This window comes from Rhinoraja longicauda, chromosome 3 (assembly GCF_053455715.1).
Source record: "Rhinoraja longicauda isolate Sanriku21f chromosome 3, sRhiLon1.1, whole genome shotgun sequence".
NCBI lineage: Eukaryota > Metazoa > Chordata > Chondrichthyes > Rajiformes > Arhynchobatidae > Rhinoraja > Rhinoraja longicauda.
Window position 1 is genome coordinate 95,321,847 of NC_135955.1, and position 24,409 is coordinate 95,346,255.

Here is a 24,409-nt window from a genome sequence, read left to right on the forward strand (position 1 = left end):
ATTTTATTTCAATTAATTTCCTTTAAAAATTTTATTTTATTTTTTTACATTTACATTTACCAAGCCAAACTGGGTACCTACAAACCTACCCGGTTTTACCTACAAACCTGCATGTCTTTGGGGTGTGGGAGGAAACCGAAGATCTTGGAGAAACCTCACGCAGGTCACGGGGAGAACGTACAAGCTTTGTACAGACAGCGCCCGTAGTCAGGATCGAACTCGGGTCTCCGGCGCTGCATTTGCTGTAAGGCAGCAACTCTACCGCTGCGCCACCGTGACCGCCGTGATAATGGTGTAGGGAAAAAAAACTGCAGATACTGGTATAAATCGAAGGTAGACAAAAAATGCTGGAGTAACTCAGTAGGCCAGGCAGCATCAGATAGTTCCTCTTTCCCTCTCTATCTCCTCCCCCTTCCCAGTTCTCCCACTTGGCGGTGCTGGCTCGAAGGGCCAAATGGCCTACACCTGCACCTATTGTCTAGTCTTACTGTCTCCGACTACATTCTATCTTTGTCCTGCCCCCTCCCCTGACATCACTCTGAAGAAGGGTCTTGACCCGAAACGTCAACTCATTCCTTCTCTCCAGAGATGCTGCCTGACCCGCTGAGTTACTCCAGCATTTTTTGTCTGCCGTGATAATGGTAGTAGTTATTGTTCATCTATTTCCCCTTGAGATAAGGCCTTTTTGAGCACCACAGTCCCTCTGGTGAAGTTACTACCACCATGATGTTTGGGAATGGAGTTCCACTTGTCAAATGGGCCGGGAGGGTGAATTTTGCAGATGGCACACAGCGGCAGTGTGAAAGGAATGCTTAGGAAATGGTGAATTGGGTGTCCAAGAAGTCAGTTACTTTGCCCTTTGCTGGTGTCAAGAGTTTTGATGTTGCTGAACCCACACCGTTGCAAATCAGTACTTTTTCACCTTCATGACCTATTCCTTGTACACAGACACAGACCTATTTGCACTTTATTCTGTTTTTAAACTGTTTCTAATTTTGTTTCTCTGGGTTGTCTAAATTTATGTTGATTAGCTAATTAATTTATTGCCTGTTAACTCTCATATCACCAGGGACTAATTTAATTTACTGTATTAATTTATTTTTGGTTAAAAAAAAAAAAAATCCTATTCTGTTTTGTAGTTTAGCACAATCCGCAGGCGTTGCCACTTTCATTTCACTGCACATCTTGTATATATATGTGACAAATAAACTTGACTTGCCTTGACATCCTACCGGTGAGCGAGCCGGTGCCATCGCAGCGGGTCCTGTACGAGTTACCGGACAACCCGGACGACGTGTTGCGGTCAGAAGAGGGTAACGATGGTCAGGTACCGGCAGGAAAATAACTGCAGATGCTGGTACAAATCGAAAGGTATCACAAAATGCTGGAGTAACTCAGTGGGTCAGGCAGCATCTCTGGAGAGAAGGAATGGGTGACGTTTCGGGTCGAGACCCTTCTTCATTCAGTCTGACCCGGGCGGCCGCCATTGGTGGAGCGGGAGCACGTGGCCGCTGGCTGGGTGAGGTCACGTGGGGCACGGTGACGTCACCCTTTGTCCCTTATTTGGGAGTGAGGACGTTGGCAACCCTAATAATACGGGACAAGAGCGGTCCCGTAAGGGACAAACTTAGCCCAAAATACGGGATGTCCCGGCTAATACGGGACAGTTGGCAACCCTAGAAACGAGGAAGTGCAGATGCTGGTTTACTAAGGAAAGATACAAAATGCTGGAGTAACTCTGTAGGGTCAGCCAGAAACCCAGCCAGAAGGGTCCTGACCGGAAACTTTACCGATACATGTTCACCAGAGAAGCTGCCTCACCAGAGAAGCTGCCTGACCCACTGAGTGACTGCAGAACTTTGTGTCTTTCCTCAGTGTGCAGCAAGTTGGGTCAAATAGCATTTTACATATGGTGACATACTGCATCCATACAGCGAGTCAGCTTTTGGTGAGCAACGAGTAGTGTTTCGAGCAGTGACGTTCAAAAATACAGAAAATGTACCTTTTATTTTTATTTCACGGACAATTTTGCAAATCGTCTTTTTGGTTCTGTATACAAAAACATCTACAATGGCAAGCCTTTTAAACATAATCAGATATCAAACCTCAGGGAGATATAAATTAAATATGTAATCTTGTTAAAAGCTTTCAGTATTAATTTTCATTTCGTTTTAAGACATTTGTGCAACGGTTGCAGCAGACATCGATATAAAAAGAATGTTATTCAATAGTGCATTTGGGACAACTGTACATCCTTCCATCTAAGTGCAACTTCATTTGTGCTCCCATTGCATTTCAAGTTTGCTCAGCCATGCCCTCTTGAGAGAGATGACATCTTCGAATATAAGGCTTTTTCGGAAATCAACAAATATATTTCAAGTGATATGCTTTGATATTTTTTGGCTCACAAGGCTTGTTGTACAAAATAGGAATATATTTATATATATATATTCTGATAGATCATTGCAAAGCATCAGTTATTATTATCAAATGAACAAGACATTAATTAATTTTGCTTCGAAAATGCACACTGATTTATACAGTATTTTTTGCATAAAGTTCAGCGATTTGTGTATTAAAGAATTTTCTCAATTCCATTCTCTTTGTCTTGAATGTTGGGGTCAAAAGGCCACTTTGAACAGTCAGCATCTCGGGATGGAGATAAATGTCCTTCACCTATTCAAATAGAAATAACACATTATTAAAAATATTGTAGGAAAATAACTGCAGATGCTGGTACAAATCGAAGGGAAACAAAAATATTGGGTCACTTTGCCAATTTAACTTGAATATATAAAATCGTGATGTAAATTGTGCAAAGGATACAATTAGCAGCAAAGAAATATGGAGATTAAAACGTCAATTAGTCTAATTCAATTCACAAATATTTGCTCTCAGGTCTTGGGTTCACCATTAATGTCATCTGTTTCACACTACAATCCCAATCTTCAAATTGCCAGTACATTGAGGGGCAGCACAGTGGCAGAACACAGCTTGGTTTGGGAACAGCTCCATCCAAGATCGCAAAAGAATTGCTGCGAATAGTGAACGCAGCCCAGACCGTCACACAAACCAACCTCCCTTCCATTGACTCCGTCTACACCTCACGCTGCCTCGGCAAGGCTAGCAGCATAATCAAGGACCTGTCGCACCCCGGCCATTCTCTCTTCTCCCCTCTCCCATCGGGCAAGACGTACAGAAGTGTGAAAACGCATACCTCCAGATTCAGGGACAGTTTCTTCCCAGCTGTTATCAGGCAAACGAACCATCCTACCAAAACCAGAGAACAGTGCTGAACTAATATCTACCTCATTGGTGACCCTCGGACTATCCTTGATCGGACTTTGCTGGCTTTACCTTGCACTAAAAGGTATTCCCTTGTCATGTATCTGCACACTGTAAATGACTCGATTGTGATCGTGTTTTGTCTTTCTGCTGACTGGTTAGCACGCAACAAAAGCTTTTCACTGTACCTCAATCCGTGTGACAATAAACTAAACTGAAGTGAATCGCTGCTCTACAGCACCAGAGCCCCCTGGTTCCAACCTGACTATGGATGCTGCTTGCACGGAGTTTGTACGTTCTGGCCATGACTGCGCGGGATTTCCCCGGGTGCTCTGGTTTCCTCCCATTCTCCAAAGATGTACAGGTATGTAGGTTAATTGGCTTCTGTAAATTGTCCATAGTCTGTAGGATAGTGCTAGAGTACAGGGATCGCAGGTCAGAGCAGACTCGGTCAAGTCAAGTCAAGTCAAGTCAATTTTATTTGTACAGTACATTTAAAAACAACACAAAGTGCTGTAAATCGGTGCAGGTACCAAGAACGAACATACAATGGCACACAAACATAACAGCACATACATAAACAGTTCACAGCGCCCCCTCAGAGGGCCTCAAACGCTAAGGAGTAGAAATAGGTTTTGAGCCTGGACTTAAAGGAGCGGATGGAGGGGGCAGTTCTGATGGGGAGAGGGATGCTGTTCCACAGTCTAGGAGCTGCAACCGCAAAAGCGCGGTCACCCCTGAGCTTAAGCCTAGACCGCGGGATAGTCAGTAGCCCCAAGTCGGCCGACCTGAGGGACCTGGAGATAGAGTGGTGGGTTAGAAGATTTTTGATATGGGGGGGGGCAAGCCCGTTTAGGGCTTTGTATGTGAATAAGAGGAGCTTGAAGTTGATTCTGTACCGTACTGGGAGCCAGTGGAGAGAGGCCAGAATCGGGGTGATGTGGTCCCTTTTACGGGTACCCGTCAGGAGTCTCGCTGCGGCGTTTTGGACCAATTGCAGGCAGGACAGGGATGATTGGCTGATCCCAGTGTATAGGGAGTTGCAGTAGTCTAGGCGGGAGGAAATGGGCCAAGGGGCTAAACATTCTGCCAACACAAATGACTGCTGAGACACATGTTTTTCAGTCGTCTGCAATAAGTGTCACATCTTTTTTTTTTACAAGACCCAACAGTCTGCTGAACTACTAATCACTTTCTCAGTCCTGCTGCCTAAACATTACTGTAGTTCAGAATATCAAAAATGCCGTCTGGACATTGTTTACTGCGATAATTTACTCAGTCCCCTTCCCCCAAAAGTCAATTCATCTTGGTACTCCTCTTCTGCCCTGAAAGTCAGCTCTTTTTCACCAGGAAATAATGCTCTAACCATACGTTTAAGAAGCCTCTCCCACTTAGGCGTTTTTTTAGGCGACTGCCGGCGACTGCAATAGTCGTAGCAGTTCGCCGAAATACCGGCGACTGGACCCCCCCCCCCTACGACAATGTCTACGACAAGCTACAACAACCTACCACCTAGTCGACGTCAAGCTACGGCAAGCTACCGACAACCGGCGACCCAATCGTCGCGACTTAGGATGTCCACCTACGACCGCACCTACGACAACCTACGACCGCACAGGCGGCAACCTATGACAACCGAAGTCAACCTACGTCCACCCGCGACAAGCTACGACAAGCTACAACCGTGCCGGCGACAACTGAAGACAATTCACGTCATTTTGGCCTCTGGTTATGATGCCGGTACCTGTCGCTGGTTGACGTAAGGAGTCGCCAATGGAATTCACCGAAGTCAGCACCGGTGACAACCTACGTCACCTGGCGACAATCTACGACAGTGCCTACATCAGGAGACGTCAAGGTACGCTCATTGGCGTCAAACCCACTGTCGCCGAAATTGTTTTAACATTTCAAAATCCAGCGGCGACCAGAAAAACGCTCCGACTCTTTGGAGACGACTCACGACCGTACAGGCGACACCCCGGTGACCGTGTGGCCACAGCCTAGTCACCTGTAGTCGCCTAAACAATCGCCTAAGTGGGACAAGGGTTTAAGTTGACAATGCTACATTTCTTTTCAGTTAATTCTGACATTTTACATCCTTCCTTCCACCCTGAACCATCATTCCCAGTTTCCACACCACTTTATTTTCCCCCCGTTGCAACATTTCTCTTTCTTCGTCTACTCACCACCCCCGTTTCCTTTCTGTTGTAAAAACCTTACTCCCTGCCCGCTTATCCCACGTCCCACTTTTTTACCCAAGTACTGCCGTTATGGACCAGGCCAATCTCCTCTGCTGGTGGATAGGTAAAGTGTTGTTCGTCCTTCGGGTTGGAAGATGACCATGACTTCACTTTCAGTTGGAGGATTGGTGACTGTGGGTCCGGAAGTGACTGGTGAGGCCAATCCGGGCCCGGAAGGCACGCCCACACGTAGGACACAAGTGGATGGGTGCTGCAGTGCAAGTGGAGGTAGCCCGGGCCTTGCGCGCGGTGCGTTTCCTCTGGGCCTCTGCAGTGCGTCTGTTCTCTGCTGCACGGGCTCCTGTGGTGAGCTTGCTGCGCCAGGTTGGACGGTCCAGAGCAAGAGACTCCCAAGTGCTGAGGTTGATGTCCAAGTCTTTGAGGCAGTCCTTAAACCGTTTCTTCTGTCCTACTGAGCCCTTGCCCTGACACAGTTCTCCATACAGAAGCTGTTTTGGCAGTCGACTCTCGGGCATTCTGACGACATGGCCTGCCCATTTGGCTTGGGCTTTCCGTAGGAGGGTGTGGACGCTGGGGATTCCGGCCCGTTCCAAGACCTCTGTGTCGGGAATTTTGTCCTGCCACCTGATGTGAAGGAGTCTGCGTAGGCAGCTCAAGTGGTGAAAGTGAAACTGTAGATAGTCCAAGTCTCACTGGCATAGAGAAGAGTGGTGAGTACCACTGCACGGTAGACCTTTCCACCAATGGTGGTTGCCCCTGGGCCGGGAGGCGGGTTGCTACGCCTCCTCCGTTAGGCGGCGCCCGGGTCTCCGGGCCTACACTGTCCGGGCCTACAGCGTCAGGGCCTACAGCGTCAGGGCCTACAGGGTCCTGGCCTACAGCGTCCGGGCCTACAGCGTCCGGGCCTACAGCGTCCGGGCCTACAGCACTCCCCGGGCCTAATACAGAGAATAGGTTGCAGTGAAATAACGGGCCTTGCGGCACAGTGGGGCTGCGGGTTGCCTTACAACACCAGGGACTCGTGTGCTGTCTGTGTGGGGTTTGTACGTTCTCCCTGTGACTGATGGGAGAATAGATCGGGTAGATGCAGGAATAGATCGGGTAGACGCGCAGAGTCTTTACCCTACAGTATAGGAATCGAGATCCAGAGAACATGAGTTTAAGGTGAGGGGGGAAAAGGAACCTGTGGGGTTTAATAGGAACCTGTGGGGTAACTTTTTCACACAAAGGGTGGTGGGTGCATGGAACGAGCTGCTGGAGGAGGTAGTGGAGGCAGGGACTATCGCAACATTTAAGAAAAATAGATGGAAAGGACAGGTCCACATGCCCAGTAACAGTTCCAGAACCAGGGGCCACAAAGTTTAAGAATAAGCGGTAGGCCATTTAGAATGGAGATGTGGAAAAACATGTTTCCTGCCTCTAACGTGTCACATCATCCATGTCACCCATCCATGTTCTCCAGGGATGCTGCCTGACCCGCTGAGTTACTCCAGCACTTTGTCTTTATCTCGTCTGCATGGGACTAACAGGTAGGCATTTGATCTCCATGGAAGATAGACACAAAAAGGGTGGAGTAACTCAGTCGGCAGGCGGCATCTCTGGAGAAAAGGAATAGGTGACATTTCAGGTCAAGACCCTTCTTCTGACTGAGAGGTCTCAGTCTGAAATATCACCTTCCTTTTTTCCAAAGATGCTGCCTGGCCCGCTGAGTTACTCCAGCATTTTGTGTCTATTTTCAGTGGAAGCCTGCATCTGCAGTTCCTTCCTGCACATCTGATCTGCACGAACGAGTCGGGCTGACGGGCTTGTTTTCCACCCTGTGCAACTCGATGATATTTTGACTGTGATTCATCAGAAAGTGGCTCCTAAATCAGCGGAAAAGGGAAATTATGGATAAAAACATGGGACGCCCATTGAAACAATTACATGCTTACTTGTTCAAATGTTTTCAGCCCCGCTTCTTTTCCAACTTTTAGCATATTTGCCAAAATAGCATCCTTTAAAACCTAGATCGAAAATAAAAGAGCAGATTAATAAACAGAAAAATTGACAAGGCCAGAGGGGAAAAATGACTCAATCATGATTGAACGGTGCAGTGGATTCGATGGGCTGGATTCTTCTTTTATGTTCGGGCGGCACGGTGGCGCAGCGGTAGAGTTGCTGCCTTACAGCAAATGGAGCGCCGGAGACTCGGGTTCGATCCTGACTACGGGCGCCGTCTGTACGGAGTTTGTACGTTCTCCCCTTGACCTGCGTGGGTTTTCTCCGAAATTTTCGGTTTTCCCTCCACACTCCAAAGACGTACAGGTATGTAGGTTAATTGACTGGGTAAAATGTAAAAATTGTCCCTAGTGTGTGTAGGATAGTGTTAGTGTGCGGGGATCGCTGGGTGGCGTGGATTCGGTGGGCCGAAGGGCCTGTTTCCGCGCTGTATCTCTAAATCTAAAAAATCTTTTAAAAAAATCTAAATCTACAGCTTGGCCCAAATGATTCTTATGTTTAGATTTCCATGAGCGTACCAGCCAGGCTGGTTCTTCAATGCTAGACATAAAGTGCTAGAGTAACTCAGCGGGTCAGGCAGCATCTCTGGAGGAAAAAGATCCTATTTCTCCAGAGGTACTGCCTGACCCGCTGGGTTACAGCAGCACTTTGTGTCCATCATCGGTATAAACCAGCATCTGCAGTTCCTTTCTATACAGAAATGATTCTTTGGGGCTAGACACAAAATGCTGGAGCAACTCAGCGGGTCAGGCAGCATCTCTGGAGCGAAGGAATGCGTGACGTTTCGGGTCGAGACCCTTCTTCAGTCTGAGAACCGATTCCCTCTCTCCAGAGACGCTGCCTGACCCGCTGAGTTACTCCAGCATCTTGTGTCTACCTTCGATTTAAACCAACATCTGCAGTTATCTTTCCCGCACACGATTCTTTGGGGCTGCATGTTTGGAGGTGGCACTTTTCAGACACCGTTAAGTATAGGGTCTGAAAGCATATTGATAACATTATTTGGGAGCGTCAGAGAGGACCACTGATGTCCTGATCAACATTTATACCATTATGTATAACAGGATGGCCCAGCAGAGAATAGTGCGTTCGGCAGAATGCACCATGGGAACTACACTCGTCCCCCTGCAGGACCTATACATCAGGAGGTGTAGATCCAGAGCAAGCAAGATTATGAGGGACCCCTGCCACCCCAGCAACGGATTGTTCCAGCTGCTACGGTCAGGCAAACGCCTCCGCTGTCACACTGTGAAAACGGAGAGGATGAGACGGAGTTTCTTCCCACAGGCCATCAGGACTGTTAACTTTTATAACTCCAGGGACTAAATTTTGTCTTCTCTTTATTAACTTTATTTATATGCTGTAACTGTAATTCGTTTTTGTGCACAATCCGCAGGCATTGCCACTTTCATTTCACTGCACATCGTGTATGTGTGTGTGACAAATAAACTTGACTTGACTTATGTATCCACAACCACCAAAACATATTCATTTATCAGTGTACGAAAATAACTGCAGATGCTGGTACAAATCGAAGGTATTTATTCACAAAATGCCGGAGTAACTCAGCAGGTCAGGCAGCATCTCAGGAGAGGAATGGGTGGCGTCTCAACCTGAAACGTCACCCATTCCTTCTCTCCTGAGATGCTGCCTGACCTGCTGAGTTACTCCGGCATTTTGTGAATATTCATTTATCATATCACCTGTTTCTGGGCTTTTAATTTGCTGCAAAACTAACAACATTCCCATCATGATAAAGCAGTAAGATTCTGGGGGATAGCTTGGGTTAACAAAGCAATACACCCCCATCAACCACACCATGCCATCATTTTCTGAACAGTGAATCAACAGAAGGGAATAATTGTAACAACAACTTCATTTTTAAATAGACATAGACATAGCCGCAGAAAATAGGTGCAGCAGGAGGCCATTCGGCCCTTCGAGCCAGCACCGCCATTCATTGTGATCATGGCTGATCATCCACAATCAGTAACCCGTGCCTGCCTTCTCCCCACATCCCTTGATTCCACTAGCCCCTAGAGCTCTATCTAACTCTCTTTTAAATTCATCCAGTGAATTGGCCCCCACTGCCTTCTGTGGCAGAGAATTCCACGAATTCACAACTCTCTGGGTGAAAAAGTTTTTTCGCACCTCAGTTTTAAATGGCCTCCCCTTTATTCTTAGACTGTGTGTGGCCCCTGGTTCTGGACTCCCCCAACATTGGGAACATTTTTCCTGCATCGAGCTTGTCCAGTACTTTTATAATTTTACACGTCTCTATAAGATCCCCTCTCATCCTTCTAAACTCCAGTGAATCCAAGCCCAGTCTTTTCAATCTTTCCTCATATGATAGTCCCGCCATCCCGGGGATTAACCTGGTTAATATCATATCATATCATATATATACAGCCGGAAACAGGCCTTTTCGGCCCTCCAAGTCCGTGCCGCCCAGTGATCCCCGTACATTAACACTATCCTACACCCACTAGGGACAATTTTTACATTTACCCAGCCAATTAACCTACATACCTGTACGTCTTTGGAGTGTGGGAGGAAACCGAAGATCTCGGAGAAAACCCACGCAGGTCACGGGGAGAACGTACAAACTCCTTACAGTGCAGCACCCGTAGTCAGGATCGAACCTGAGTCTCCGGCGCTGCATTCGCTGTAAATGAGCAACTCTACCGCTGCGCTACCGTGCCGCCCTAGCTGCTTATCATTTCATATGAACGGGAATGACAATATTTGCATGCAATTTTTTGCATTTCAATGAACTCAATGCCCAAATAGTTTTTTTTAAGTTCACAAGACTTGCCTTGTTTTTACATAAATCTTCAAATGATCCGTTGATATGTCTGTTCTTTGCCCATTCAGGTAACACATCGGGATCAGGTATCACAATTGCTATCAGAAAGGCCTGTAATACAAGAATTGTATCTGTGAATTCCATGATTTCAACATTAGGCAATTAATAAAACAACATGGTTAGTTTGTTTGCCTATTAGGTGAATAGGCTCAGATAGAGTGTTTGTGGAGAGGATGTTTCCCAGTAGTTGGAGAGTCTAAGACCAGAGGATATAGCCTCAGAATAAAAGACAATAGACAATAGGTGCAGGAGGAGGCCATTCGGCCCTTCGAGCCAGCACCGCCATTCAATGTGATCATGGCTGATCAATCTCAATCAGTACCCCGTTCCTGTCTTCTCCCCATACCCCCTGACTCCGCTATCCTTAAGAGCTCTATCTAGCTCTCTCTTGAAAGCATCCAGAGAATTGGCCTCCACTGCCTTCTGAGGCAGAGAATTCCACAGATTCACAACTCTCTGACTGAAAAAGCTTTTCCTCATCTCCGTTCTAAATGGCCTACCCCTTATTCTTAAACTGTGGCCCCTGGTTCTGGACTCCCCCAACATTGGGAACATGCTTCCTGCCTCTAACGTGTCCAACCCCTTAATAATCTTATACGAAAGGACATACCTTTCGAATGGGGATGTGAAGGAATTTCTTTAGCTGAAGAGTGGTGCATCTGTGGAATTCATTGCCACAGATGGCTGGTTAGGCCGAGTCGTTCGGTGATTTTAAAGTGGAGTTTGATAGGTTTCTTGAACAGTGAGGGTGTCAAAAGTTACGGGAAGACGGCAGAAGAATGGGGTTGAGAGGGAAAAATAGGTCAGCCATGATTGAATGACGGAGCAGACTGGAGAGGCCGAACGTCTTATGGCCTGATGTTATTGAGACATGGATATGCGTTCAAAGGGATGGGAAAGCTATTTAACTTCACTGGCCTCTGCGACGGGTTAGAATTACCTGCAAACCGTCCCCATGTATAAACACCTGAGCAATTGGCTCACACCGCACATAGATGTTTTCAATTTTTTCCGGCGCAATGTATTCACCCTGTGCCAGTTTGAATATGTGCTTCTTTCGATCAATTATCTTCAGAGTGCCATTCTGTTATTTTTAAAAAAACACAACATAATTCAGCTATTTGTTTCTCTATTAGAGACTGTTACATATTCGGAGAACGAATCAAACTGCAGATGCTGGACCCTGAAACAAAACAAATGAGGGTTTTTAAAGTTTAGTTTTTTTAGCATTCTGCCCCCTACCTAGGTTTGCCAACTATCCCGTATTAGCCGGGACATCCTCTATATATTGGGCTAAGTTGGTTTGTCCCGTGCGGGACCGCCCGTGTCCCATATTAGGCCCTGGGGGAGCTGTAGGCCCGGACACTGCAGGCCCGGGTGCCGCTGAAGGCCCGGGCAGTGCAGGCCCGGGCAGTGCAGGCCCGGACAGTGCAGGCCCGGACAGTGCAGGCCCGGACAGTGTAGGCCCGGGGGCCGCAGAAGGCCCGGACAGTGCAGGCCCGGACAGTGCAGGCCCGGACAGTGCAGGCCCTTGACAGTGCAGGCCCGAATACTGTAGGCCCGGGGGCCGCTGAAGACCCGGACACTGTAGGCCCGGGGGCCGCTGAAGACCCGGACAGTGTCGGCCCAGACAGAGTAGGCCAGGAGGCCCGGGCGCTGCCTCACGGAGGTTGCGCGGCAACCCGCCTACCGGCCTGGGCGGCCGCCATTGGTGTAGCGGGAGCACGTGGCCGCTGGCTGAAATAAAATGCCTTCATTTCCTTTCTTGAAATGAAGGCATATAAAATAAGAGAAAAAAATCTTAATTGTGTTTTCTAATGTTTACAAGAATATGGATAATTCTGGGTATTTCTGCTTTCGAGTTTTATAGACAATAGACAATAGACAATAGGTGCAGGAGTAGGCCATTCGGCCCTTCGAGCCTTTTAGACCTTAAAGAAACAGGCCCTTCACCCACCGAGTCCGCACCAACCTGCGGTCACCCCTTATACTATTGTATAATAATAAATGTATTATTATTATTATTACTAACACTATCCTAAATCTCTAGTCCTAGACTCTCCCACCAGTGGAAACATCCTTTCCACATCCACTCTATCCAGGCCTTTCACTATTCTGTACGTTTCAATGAGGTCCCCCCTCATTCTTCTAAACTCCAGCGAGTACAGGCCCAGTGCCTGTTATATGTTAACCCACTCATTCTTGAATCTGAAGAAGGGTCTCGACCCAAAATATCACCCATTCCTTCTCTCCTGAGATGCTGCCTGACCCGCTGAGTTACTCCAGTATTTTAGAAACGTAGAAACATAGAAAATAGGTGCAGGAGTAGGCCATTCGGCCCTTCGAGCCTGCACCGCCATTCAATATGATCATGGCTGATCATCCAGCTCAGTAACCTGTACCTGCCTTCTCTCCATACCCCCTGATCCCTTTAGCCACAAGGGCCACATCTAACCCCCTCTTAAATATAGCCAATGAACTGGCCTCAACTACCTTTTGTGGCAGAGAATTCCACAGACTCACCACTCTCTGTGTGAAGAAATGTTTTCTCATCTCAGTCCTAAAAGACTTCCCCCTTATCCTTAAGCTGTGACCCCTGGTTCTGGACTTCCCCAACATCGGGAACAATCTTCCTGCATCTAGCCTCTCCAACCCCTTAAGAATTTTATATGTTTCAATAAGATCCCCCCTCAGTCTTCTAAATTCCAGCGAGTATAAGCCGAGTCTATCCAGTCTTTCTTCAGATGAAAATCCTGCCATCCCAGGGATCAATCTGGTGAACCTTCTCTGTACTCCCTCTAAGGCTACCTTCAATTTGAAACTAGCATCTGCAGTTATTTTCCTACACTCATTCCTGGGATCGTTCTTGTAAACCTCCTCTGGACCCTCTCCAGAACCAGCACGTCCTTCCTCAGAATATGGCGGCCAAAACTGCTCACAGTACTCCAAGTGCGGTCTGACCAACACCGTATAGAGAGCCTCAGCATTACACCCCTGTTTTTATATACAAACCCTCTTGAAATAAATGCTCGCTAGCATTGAGTTTGCTCTCTTTACTACTGATAATGTGGAAAGAAACCGGAGCACCCGGGAGGAAAACCAGCACTGTCACAGGGAGGACGTGCAAACTCCGTACAGACAGCACCCGCAGTCAGGGGCTAGTGTAGATGGGGCAAGTGTGGACAGGTTGGGCCGACGTGGCCTGTTTCCACGCTGTATCACTCTATAACTCCATGACTATGACCTGACTGCGTTCAACCCAGCCGCAGGGGGGGGGCAAATTCCACCCGGAAGTCCCTGTAGGAAAATAACTGCAGATGCTGGTGCAAATCGAAGGTGTCACAAAAAGCTGGAGTAACTCAGCGGGTCAGGCAGCATCTCGGGAGAGAGGGAATGGGTGACGTTTGGGGGTCGAGACCCTTCTTCAGACTGATGTCAGGGGAGGGGGCGGGACCGCCAATTAACCTACAAACCTGTACGTCTTTGGAATGTGGGAGGAAACCGAAGATCTCGGAGGAAACCCACGCAGTCACCTCCCACACTCCAAAGGCGTATAGGTTTGTGCCAGTTGGCTTCAGTAAAATTGTAAAATTGTCCGTAGTGTGTAGGATAGTGCTAGTGTCGGGGGCTAATCGCCGCTCGGCACGGACTCGGTGCGCCGAAGGGCCTGTTTCCGTGCTGTATCTCTAAAGACAAATCTGGGTGATCGAGGAACATTCTCTAGTTTAGTTTAGTTCAGAGATACAGCACGGAAACAGGCCCTTCGGCCCAACAAATAGCGATCCCCGTAACACCAGCACTACCCTACGTGCCAGCGACAATTAACAATTTAACCGCAGCTAATTTACCTACAAAACCTGTAGGTCTTTGGAGTGTGGGAGGAAAGTGGAGCACCCGGAGAAAACCCACGTGGGCACAAGGAGAGCGTGCAAACTCCCGAGAGACGGCACCCGTAGTCAAGATGGAACCCGGGTCTCTGTGAGGCAGCAACTCTATCGCTGCGCCACCGCGCCACCGCGCCGCAGGTGTGCTGTAACGTTTACGATAATATTGTTCATTGTGGGTATTTCTGTTCTGAAACAATGCAATTTCACAGGCGTTAAAGGATAATAGTTGAAATAGGTTGTCCTTACAGGAAGCCACTTTCCGATGTCCCCTGTATACAACCAACGATTATGATCCAGAACTTCTGCTGTTTTGTCAGGATCTTTTAGGTAGCCAGAAAAAACGTTTGGTCCCTTTATACACACCTGAAAGATTAAACACAAATTTTCCAGTTGTCAAATATTCCTAAAGACCTGCATATATTACCTTGCAGCTCAAAGTCCTCACCACCCCCTAGTTTAAGTCTGACGAAGGGCCCTGACCCAAAATGGATCTTATAGAAACATATAAAAATATTAAGGGATTGGACACTCTAGATGCAGGAAACATGTTACCGGTGTTGGGGGAGTCCAGAACCAGGGCCCGCCGTTTAAGAATAAAGGGTAGGCCATTTAGGACTGAGATGAGGAAAAACATTTTCACCCAGAGAGTTGTGAATTTGTGGAATTCTCTGCCTCAGAAGGAAGTGGAGGCCAATTCATTGGATATATTCAAAAGAGAGTTAGATGGAGCTCTTAGGGCTAGTGGAATCAAGGGGTATGGGGTGAAGGTAGGAACGGGGTACTGATTGTGGATGATCAGCCATGATCACATTGAATGGCGGTGCTGGCTCGAAGGGCCGTATAGCCTACTCCTGCACCTATTGTCTATGTATCTACGTATCTAAAATGTCACCTATCCTTTTCCTCCAGAGATGCTGCCTGACCCGCTGAGTTACTCCAGCACTCTGTGAAACGTCACCTATCCATGTTCTCCAGAGATGCTGCCTGACCCACTGAGTTACTCCAGCACTTTGTGTCTATCACACACTAAGGACAATTTACAATTATACCAAGCCAATTAGACTACAAATCTGTCTGAAGAAGGGTCTCGACCCGAAACGTCACCCATTCCTTCTCTCCCGAGATGCTGCCTGACCTACTAAGTTACTCCAGCATTTTGTGAATAAATACCTTCAATTTGTACCAACATCTGCAGTTATTTTCCTAGCCTACAAATCTGTACGTCTATGGAGTGTGGGAGGAAACATAGAAAAATAGTGCAGGAGAAGGCCATTCGGCCCTTCCTGGCTGATCATCTAAAATCAGTACCCTGTTCCCGCTTTTTCTACCATATCCCTTGATTCCTTTAGCCCGAAGAGCTAAATCTAACTCTCTCTTGAAAACACCCAGTGAATTGGCCTCCACTGCCTTCTGTGGCAGAGAATTCCACAGATTCACAACTCTCTGGGTGAAGAGGTTTTTCCTCATCTCAGTTCTAAATGGCCTACCCCTTATTCTTAAACTGTGACCCCTGGTTCTGGACTCCCCCAACATCGGGAACATTTTCCTGTCCAATCTAGCCTGTGCAATCCTTTAAGAATTCTATATGTTTCTATAAGAAACCCTCTCATCCTTCCAAATTCCAGTGAATACAAGCTCAGTCGAAACCGGAGATCCCGGAGAAAACCCACGCAGGTCACGGGGAGAACGTACAAACTCCAGACAGACCAGAACCCGTAGTCGGGATCGAACCCACGTCACTGGCGCTGTAAGGCAGCCACTCTACCGCTGCGCCACCGTGCCGCCCCTAAACAGTTAGATTGAAAACTAACTGATTATAATATGTTGGTATCACAAAGTGCTGGAGTAACTCAGCGGGTCAGGCAGCATCTCAGGAGAGAAGGAATGGGTGACGTTTGGAGACCCTTCTTCAGACTGATATCAGGGGAGGGGGCAGGACAAAGATAGGATGCAGTTGGAGACAGGAGGACAGTGGGACAACTTCACCCAGAGAGTTGTGAATTTGTGGAATTCTCTGCCACAGAGAAGCCAAATCGCTGGATGGATTTAAGAGAGAGCTAGATAGAGCTCTAGGGGCTAGCGGAATCAAGGGATATGGGGAGCAGGCAGGCGCGGGTTACTGATTGTGGACGATCAGCCATGATCACAATGAATGGCGGTGCTGGCTCGAAGGGCCGAATGGCCTCCACCTGCACCTATTTTCCATGTTTCTAACTGGGAAGGGGGAGGGGAAAGAGAGGGACAGAGGAACTATCTGAAGTTAGAGAAGTCAATGTTCATACCGCTGGGGTGTAAGTTTATAAGATGCTGATATTTAGGGATGAAGGAAATTGCCACTTACCTCCCCCTCCCCATTTGCAGCAAAGTACTCCATTTCTGGTACATTAACAAGTTTGACCAGGTTGCAAGGCATTGGTGCCCCCACATGCCCTACAAATTAAACAGAAGAACCACCTTTCAATAGATTAAAATACTAGGAATTTACCTTTAACTAACCAAGGAGAATTCACATAGGAAAATGGATTTTCTTCCGCATTGTAGCTTGAATTTGACATTTGGTTTTGAGTTTGAGTTAAGTTTATTGTCACGTGTACCGAGGCACAGTTAAGGTATCACAAAATGTTGGAGTAACTCAGGTCAGGCAGCATCTCGGAGAGAGGCAATGGGTTCCCTTTCTCCTAGATGCTGCCTGACCCGCTGAGTTACTCCAGCATTTTGTGATACCTTCGATTTGTACCAGCATCTGCAGTTATTTCCCTACACGAGGTACAGTGAAAAGCTTTTGTTGCGTGCTAACCAGTCAGCGGAAAGACAATACATTTGTGGTTACTCTTTTAAGTACTGTAACCTGGCCATCCTATTTTTGCGGCTAACCAGTGGTTTGCATCTTGCAGTGTAGCCTCTGTATTTCTGTTCATGAAGTCTTCTGCGGGCAGTGTTTCTGATCTGTCGGACAGGTGTTTGGGGATTTTTCTTTATTGTAGAGAGAATTCTTCTGCCATTAGCTGTGGAGATCTTCCTTGGCCTGCCAGTCCCTTTGTGATTAGTAAGCTCACCAGTGCTCTCTTTCTTCTTAATGATGTCCCAAACAGTTGATTTTGTGAAGCCTAAGGTTTGGCTGATGTCTCCAACAGTTTTATTCTTGTTTCTCAGTCTCATAATGGCTTCTTTGACTTTCATTGGCACAACTTTGGTCCTCATGTTGATAAACAGCAATAAAAGTTTCCGAAGGTGATGGAAAGACTGGAGGAAAGACGAGGTGCTGAGAGCTCTCTTATACCTGCATTAAGGAGGCAATTAAACACACCTGAGCAATTACAAACAGCTGTGAGGCCATGTGTCCCAAACATTATGGTGTCCTGAAATGGGGGGACTATGTATAAACACAGCTGTAATTTCTACATGGTGAAACCAAAATGTGTAAAAATGGCCTTTATTAAAATCTGACAATGTGCACTTTAATCACATGTGATTTTTTTTCTATTACGAATCTCAAATTGTAGAGTACAGAGGCAAATAAATAAATGATGGGTCTTTGTCCCAAACATTATGGAGGGCACTGTAAGACCACTGTTGAATGGCGGTGCTGGCTCGAAGGGCCGAATGGCCTCCTCCTGCACCTATTGTCTATTGACAGTGGAAATGGGCAAATGGGACTTTGTTGGATGGAGAACCTTGAACAACTTGGTCGAGTTGGGCCGGGGGACCTGTTTCCGCTCTATAGTTCTAAACAATAGAATTTACACTCCCTTTCCAGCTTGGTGGGAGATGAACTCGTGTTGTGGAATTCTGGCAGCTGGTTCTGGAAGGCTGGGATTGAATCTGGCTCATTGGAGTTGTGAGGCAGCAGCTTTTCCATCTGCCCCACTCTTCTTGCCTTTCGTGCTAATAGAAAAAAAACCCAGCAAATTACATAAAGCAGTTCTAAAAAAGGTGTTCTTGACTTATGTGGTTTTTAAATACTTTTATAAGACCGGCTGCCTCACAGAGCCAGAGACTCGGGTTTTCTCAGTGACCGTGTGGGTTTCCTCCAGTTTGCTCCCACATTTCTCAGACTGATTCATAGAGTGTTCCTTCGGCCAAACCTGTCCATGCCAACCGAGACAGGTCATCAACGCTAGTTCCGTTTGCCCGCGTTTGGCCTTTTATCCTTACAGCCATGCGAGTTTGTAAAATTGCCTCTGGTGTGTAGGGAATGGATGCTAAAGTAGGAAAGCATAGACTCGTGGGAATGGGTGATGACGGGTTGGTACGAACTCGGTGGGCCGAAGGACCTGTTTCCACGCTGTATCTTTGAACTAAACTTAAATATAAAAATTGTCCCTAGTGGGTGTAGGATAGCGTTAGGAAAGAAGGAATGGGTGACGTTTCTGGTCGAGACCCTTCTTCAGTCTGAAGGAACGTCACAAGACCCATTCCTTCTCTCTGGAGATGCTGCCTGTCCCGCTGCCTGACTGGAATTAGTTCTCCTTTGTAACACATCCAGACAATTTGCAGCAACAGCTTCACACGTCTCAAGTGAATTAAACCGGTGGCTTTTATCTCAGCTCACAAAATAAACATGCACTGTATGTCAGAAATTCTATATAAACAATATGTCCCAGTTGAGTTCAAGCTAAAAACGCAGTGCTGGCAGTAACTACAGAAACTAATACTGGGAAACCACGGTTACTGTATTCAAAGTGAAATAAGGGGCAGATCACATAACACAACCAACGTTTAATTGTACAGTTCATCAACTCAAGTAACAAAGGAGAAATCTGTTCTACAACATCCGCGTGTTTTACAAACAATTAAGTGACAACTGCGAAATCCTCAGACGACAAAATTGGAGCAAACACAAAAGAAAATCCTCATTCTCAGCACAGAATTTGGATCAAATAACTGTAAAGAAGCAGTAATTTTGCACAATTTTCTTCAACCAAGCAACCGATCCAGTATAAAATATTATTAAAATTGTTGGGCAAATATGGAAAACTACCGACACTTCACATCATGAGTATTTGTTGGCAAATTAAATGTAATGAAGGTCCAATAACAGGCTGGAGATTAACTATGGCTGTGCTGACTTCCTCCAAAGATAGTATAAGAAAATAACTGCAGATGCTGGTACAAATCGAAGGTATTTATTCACGAAATGCTGGAGTAACTCAGTGGGTCAGGCAGCATCTCCGCTATCCTTAAGAGCTCTATCCAGCTCTCTCTTGAATGTATTCAGAGAATTGGCCTCCACTGCCCTCTGAGGCAGAGAATTCCACAGATTCACAACTCTCTGACTAAAAAAGTTTTTCCTCATCTCTGTTCTAAATGGCCTACCCCTTATTCTTAAACTGTGGCCCCTGGTTCTGGACTCCCCCAACATTGGGAACATGTTTCCTGCCTCTAACGTGTCCAACCCCTTAATAATTTTATACGTTTCGATAAGATCCCCTCTCATCCTTCTAAATTCCAGTGTATACAAACCTAGTCGCTCCAGTCTTTCAACATATGACAGTCCCGCCATTCTGGGAATTAACCTAGTAAACCTACGCTGCACGCCCTCAATAGCAAGAATATCCTTCCTCAAATTTGGAGACCAAAACTGCCACAGTACTCCAGGTGCGGTCTCACTAGGGCCCTGTACAACTGCAGAAGAACCTCTTTGCTCCTATACTCAACTCCTCTTGTTATGATGGTACCATGGCAACATTTAAGAAACATTTAGACAGGTACATGGATAGGATAGGTTTAGAGGACTAAGGGTCAAATGCACGCAGGTGGGACTAGTGTAGATGGAACATGCTGGTTGGTGTGGGAAAGCTTGGCCGAAAGGCCTGTTTCCATGCCGTATGACTCCACAGATTCATTACATCCGGGTGATTTCTTCTCATCTTGGTCCTAAAATGGCCACCCCTTACGTTGAGACTGAATCCTGATTCACTGAAGAAGGGTCCCCGACCAAAAATGTTCCCCTGATTCTACACCGCCTCATTAATTTATCTTATTTTTGATCTGAAATATTTATCTCTACTCCCTCAAAACTGACTTTGGCTAAAATAATTTTAATTATTCAGGCTGGAGATCCGGTTATTTTTACTCGTGAGGAAGGGTCTCGTCTGATGTCTGAAGAAGGGTCTCGACCCGAAACGTCACCTATCCCTTTTCTCCAGACATGCTGCCTGACCCGCTGAGTTACTCCAACATTATGTGTCTATGTTCTTGAGGAAGTTCTCCACTAATCCACCATTTGGTACCCTTTTTTACTTTACGAGAAACTCCAGCCGCTGAAGGTTTCGACCAGCCCCGACCCGGGGTCCGATCGCCCGGCACGCGGGAGCTGAGATCCCCCCCGATGCAGGAGCTTGATCGCCCCGACGCGCAGGGCCCAAACGCCGCCGGCTACGGGAGCCAAGATCGCCCCGTCAATGGAAGGCTCGAGGCCCCCGACCGCGGGGGAACAAAGAAGGGAAGAGATTGAACTTTTTGTCGCCTTCCATCACAGTGAGGAATGTGAAAGAGTCACTGTGGTGGATGTTCATGTTAAAATATATTTTGTGTGTCCTGTTGCTTTTTATTGGTATGACTGTGTGGCAAATGAAATTCCTCGTATGTTGCAAAACATACTTGGCTAATAAAGTATGATTATGAGATAAAATAAATTGTCATATATACCCTGATGAATGCATTGTGAGCAGGCAGCAAAGAAATGGCAAATAGTTAGAAGGTATGTAAGTCATACGAGCAGAATCAGGCCATTCGGCCCATCATAGAAACATAGAAAATAGGTGCAGGAGTAGGCCATTCGGCCCTTCGAGCCTGCACCGCCATTCAATATGATCATGGCTAATCATCCAACTCAGTATCCTGTACCTGCCTTCTCTCCATACCCCCTGATCCCTTTAGCCACAATGGGCCACATCTAACTCCCTCTTAAATATAGCCAATGAACTGGCCTCAACTACCTTCTGTGGCAGAGAATTCCACAGACTCACTACTCTCAGTGTGAAAAAAATCTTTCTCATCTCGGTCCTAAAATAATAATAATAATAATAATAATAATAATAATATTCATTTATTGTCATTGCAACGAGTACAACGAAATTTTAAAAATAGCCAATCCTGACGGTGCGTACAAACATATATGCAATAAATGCAAAAACAAATAAATACATAAATACAATTAAATACAATTATATTAAGTACAAGATTTTTTAACGGTGTTGCCTAGTGCAAAGGTAGTGTTCAGTTCTCGTATGGCCCTGGGGTAAAAACTGTTCTTAAGTCTGTTTGTTCGGGATTTGATCGACCTGAAACGTCGACCAGAGGGCAGATGAACAAACAGATGGTGGCCGGGGTGGGATGGATCTTTTATTATTTTGCCTGCTCTACTGAGGCAGCGTAGGCTGAACAGGTGCTCCAGGGAGGGCAGTGAGCAGCCGATGATCTTCTGGGCCGTCGTGATGACCCTCTGAAGGGCCTTCCTGTCCTTTTCTGAGCAGCTGGCATACCATGTGGTTATACAGTATGCCAGCACACTCTCAATGGAGCAGCGATAGAAGGACAACATGAGCTTCTCCTGCAGGTTGGTTTTCCTGAGGATCCTCAGGAAGTGGAGTCTCTGCTGTGCCTTCTTTACTGTGGTGATGGTGTTGGTAGACCCCCTTATCCTTAAACTGTGACCCCTTGTTCTGGACTTCCCCAACATCGGGAACAATCTTCCTGCATCTAGTCTGTCCAACCCCTTAAGAATTTTGTAAGTTTCTATAAGATCCCCCCTCAATCTTCTAAATTCCAGCGAGTACAAGCCGAGTCTATCCAGTCTTTCTTCATATGAAAGTCCTGCCATCCCAGGAATCAATCTGGTGAACCTTCTCTGTACTCCCTCTATGGCAAGAATGTCTTTCCTCAGATTAGGAGATCAAAACTGTACGCAATACTCCAGGTGTGGTCTCACCAATGCCCTGTACAACTGCAGCAGAACCTCCCTGCTCCTATACTCAAATCCCCTCGCTATGAATGCCAACATACCATTCGCTTTCTTCACTGCCTGCTGCACCTGCATGCCTACTTTCAATGACTGGTGTACCACGACACCCAGGTCTCGTTGCATCTCCCCTTTTCCTAATCGGCCACCATTCACGGAATTCATCGAGTCTACACCGCCATTCAATCATGGCTGATCTATCTTTCCCGCTCAGCGCCACTCTCCTGCTTTCCCACCCATAATCCTTGACACCGTTTCTAATCAAGAATCTGCCAATCCCCTCCTTAAAAATACCCAATGACTTGGCCTCCACAGCGTTCTAGAATATATTGCAGTAACGGTCAGCTCAAGATCACAATAACAGGAGAAGGTTTGTGTTCATGGACCGTAGAACAGTACAGTACAGGAACAGGCTCTTCGGCCCACAATGTCTGTGCTAAACGTGATGTCAAATTAGACTAATCCCCACTGCCTTTCCATCCTTGCAAAGTTAAATAAAGTATATAGGGAGGTAGAGCCAAAAGGGGCCAAGGTGCAGTTGGATTTGTTTAGTTTCTTTGACATATCAATGATATTCCATTTAGACAATCGACAATAGGTGCAGGAGTAGGCCATTCGGCCCTTCGAGCCAGTACCGCCATTCAATGAGATCATGTCTGATCGTCCACAATCAGTGCCCCGTTCCTGCCCTCTCCCCGTACCCCCCTGACTCCGCTATCATCTACTTTGAAGAAAATCCCTGGGTTGCCATGGTGAAGGTACCATGGCAAGTGGAGTGGGCAGGGTTGGGGGCAGTAGGTGGGGCCCCGATGCGAAGTGAATCTCGTCAATTTTGGCCTTCGGGTTTCTTATAAACAAACCAAAGCTTTGAATCTCAACACTGGGTTGGATGTAGAGTCTTACCTGCTGACCAATCTCCAGGAATGGTCATTGAGCAGCCTGCCGTGCATTCCGTCTGCCCGAATCCTTCATAGAACTGGAATGACAAAAGTCTACAGCTTACTGAATTAAAAAAAGTTGCCCCAGATCAAGTAAAACCATTGAGAAGAATTGAGCAAAACACCAGGTGCTGGAGTAACTCAGCAGGTCAAGGGAACATCTCAGGAGAACATGAATAGGTGATGTCCTGGGTCAATGGACAATAGGTGCAGGAGGAGGCCATTCAGCCCTTCGAGCCAGCACCGCCATTCAATGTGATCATGGCTGATCATCCACAATCAGTACCCCGTTCCTGCCTTCTCCCCATACCCCCTGACTCCGCTATCATTAAGAGCTCTATCTAACTCTCTCTTGAAGGCATCCAGAGAATTGGCCTCCACTGCCTTCTGAGGCAGAGAATTCCACAGATTCACAACTCTCTGGGTGAAAAAGTTTTTCCTCATCTCCGTTCTAAATGGCCTACCCCTTATTCTTAAACAGTGGCCCCTGGTTCTGGGCTCCCCCAACATCGGGAACATGTTTCCTGCCTCCAGCGTGTCCAATCCCTTAATAATCTTATATGTTTGAATAAGATCCCCTCTCATCCTTCTAAATTCCAGTGTATACAAGCCCAGTCGCTCCATTCTTTCAACATATGACAGTCCCACCATCCCGGGAATTAACCTAGTGAACCTACGCTGCACGCCCTCAATAGCAAGAATATCCTTCCTCAAATTTGGAGACCAAACCTGCACACAATACTCCAGGTGTGGTCTCACCAGGGCCCTGTACAACTGCAGAAGGGCCTCTTTGCTCCTATACTCAACTCCTCTTGAAGGGTCATGAAAGATGCTATGTAAATGCTCCATGCAATATTATTTTGATCAGTCTGATACCAACCATCACTTTCCAATCTCTGATAAATCTATAAAAAGGCATAAAGAACTGGAGTAACTCAGTAGGTTAGGCATCATCTTTGGAGAATATGGATCGGTGACGTTTCAGGTCGGAACTCCTCTTCAATCTGGAAAAGGTTCAGTGAAGAAGTCTGAAGAAGGGTGTCAACCCGAAACATCGTCTATCCATGTCCTCCAGAGATGCCATCTGACCCGCTCAGTTACCCCAGCATTTTGTGTTTGGCTCAAGATTTCTGCACCTGTAGTTCCTTGTTTCTCTTTTGATTGGAAGATTGGAAAGACTGCGCTTGTACACTGGAGTTTAGAAGGATGAGAGGGGATCTTATCGAGACGTATAAAATTATAAAAGGACTGGACAAGCTAGATGCAGA

General features: G+C 46.6%; 1 protein-coding gene across 5 annotated transcripts in view; it reads right to left on the reverse strand.

Annotated features, from left to right (window-relative positions):
- Positions 1-1,988: 1,988 nt before the first annotated feature.
- The window catches only part of acsl1a (acyl-CoA synthetase long chain family member 1a), a 179,699-nt gene continuing 157,278 nt past the window's right edge, over positions 1,989-24,409 (reverse strand). For all 5 annotated transcript variants that reach the window (XM_078396684.1, XM_078396685.1, XM_078396683.1 and 2 more), the window contains exons 15-21: positions 23,107-23,179; positions 16,582-16,670; positions 14,487-14,603; positions 11,294-11,437; positions 10,303-10,404; positions 7,421-7,492; positions 1,989-2,676 (exon numbers count right to left, since the gene is read on the reverse strand). In XM_078396684.1, coding sequence (XP_078252810.1) covers positions 2,536-2,676; positions 7,421-7,492; positions 10,303-10,404; positions 11,294-11,437; positions 14,487-14,603; positions 16,582-16,670; positions 23,107-23,179 — 738 coding nt within the window. In that variant the 3' untranslated portion in view covers positions 1,989-2,535. The remainder of the gene's footprint in view (positions 2,677-7,420; positions 7,493-10,302; positions 10,405-11,293; positions 11,438-14,486; positions 14,604-16,581; positions 16,671-23,106; positions 23,180-24,409) is intronic.